We start from the raw sequence: 1,426 nt of genomic DNA, 5'->3' as shown, positions 1-1,426 counted from the left end.
TAGCACGTGGTCTGGGCACAGTGAAGGTTCTGTAGCTCTATGCACAGTAGTTGTTCGTATCATGAGCCTAGTTTACAGAGTAGGAAACTGAGGCATGGAGAGCCAGAGCCTGGTCCAGGCCCCTCAGGCAGGAAGAGGGTCCAAACTTGCTAGTCTGATGTCCAGGGCGATCCTGGCAGTGACCCTCACCAGGCCGTCTCTAACCCCGCAGCCCCTGATCAGCCGGAACTATAAGGGCGATGTGGCCATGAGCGAGATTGAGCATTTCATGCCGCTGCTCATGCAGCGGGAGGAGGAGGGGGCGCTGGCCCCACTACTGAGCCACGGCAGGGTGCACTTCCTGTGGATCAAGCACAGCAACCTCTACTGTACCCGCCCGGTGGGGGGGTGTCCCTGAGGTCGGAGGTGGTGGGCTCTGCCCAAAGAGGGTGCACTGAACACCGGAAGCACCTCTATGCCTCAGGCTGGGGAGGGGGCGGTGGGCAGAGGCAAAAGGTGATGGCAGAGGATGGGGAGGGGGTTCAGGGTCTGTGCACCTTTTCCTTGACTTCATTGCCCACAGTGGTGGCCACCACGCTGAAGAACTCCAACGCCTCCCTGGTATACTCCTTCCTCTACAAGACGGTGGAGGTACGTGCGGGCCTCATATTGGCTGGTCAGTCTGTCTGTTGGCCTGCCCTGCCCAGCTCTTTCAGGATCCCACTTTCTGGGAAGCCTTGTCTGATCTCCCTGGGGGCACCAGCTGCCTGTGCTTCCCCCATCAAAACGCCATCACTCTGCGTTCTCATTGGCTGCTTATGGGACATCTCTCCCAGTAGGGCAGGCACCACGAGGTCTCCCAGAAGGCCTGGGCCACAGGGCATGGCTTCCATCCCAGCTCACCACTTCTTGGGTGTGTGACCTTGAACAAGTCATTTTTCTCTGGTCCTCAAAAATGGGGTGATGAAAAGTCCTGCCTCAGGGTTGTTGTGCAAATTAACCAATACCTGCAAAGTGCCTAGAACAGTCTTCAGTAGACAGTAAGTGCTCATTAAATGTTTGCTATTATTGTTAGTGTTCTCGTCTAACAAGAATGCTTTATTGAGTGCTTTCAACATGCCATCCTCAGTGACTGAGGAGGTGCTTAGGAATTATGTTTATCGATTTCCTGCCAGGCAGAGGGGCTGCAGCTCTGGAGGAGATAGGCACGGTCCTGCCCTCTTGGCTCTCTGACATTCAGCAGGGGAGTGAGACGGTCTTGCAGAGTTAAAGGACAGGAAGGAGGTTAAATAGAACATTGCCATACGATAACCAGTGCCTGGGTTGGGGTGTTATTCTCACCAGGATGTTCATGGGGAGGGTTACCCTGAGGAGCCCCCACATTCAAGCTGGGGCCTGAATGACAAGGAGCCTGCCATGAGGTGGGCTGGGGGAAGAGCATCCCAGC

At 55.6% G+C, this 1,426-nt stretch overlaps 1 protein-coding gene across 1 annotated transcript in view; it reads left to right on the top strand.

Annotated features, from left to right (window-relative positions):
- The window catches only part of AP1M2 (adaptor related protein complex 1 subunit mu 2), a 17,155-nt gene that overhangs the window by 1,321 nt on the left and 14,408 nt on the right, over window positions 1-1,426 (top strand). Inside the window, exons 2-3 of the mRNA XM_007953580.2 lie at window positions 212-368; window positions 563-630. Of these exons, the coding sequence (XP_007951771.1) occupies window positions 212-368; window positions 563-630 (225 nt within the window). The remainder of the gene's footprint in view (window positions 1-211; window positions 369-562; window positions 631-1,426) is intronic.

Source organism: Orycteropus afer, unplaced genomic scaffold, assembly GCF_000298275.1.
Source record: "Orycteropus afer afer isolate SDZICR_OR568_19922 unplaced genomic scaffold, OryAfe1.0 scaffold00402, whole genome shotgun sequence".
NCBI classification, from domain to species: Eukaryota; Metazoa; Chordata; class Mammalia; order Tubulidentata; family Orycteropodidae; genus Orycteropus; species Orycteropus afer.
This window is presented reverse-complemented; position numbering and strand designations above follow the sequence as displayed.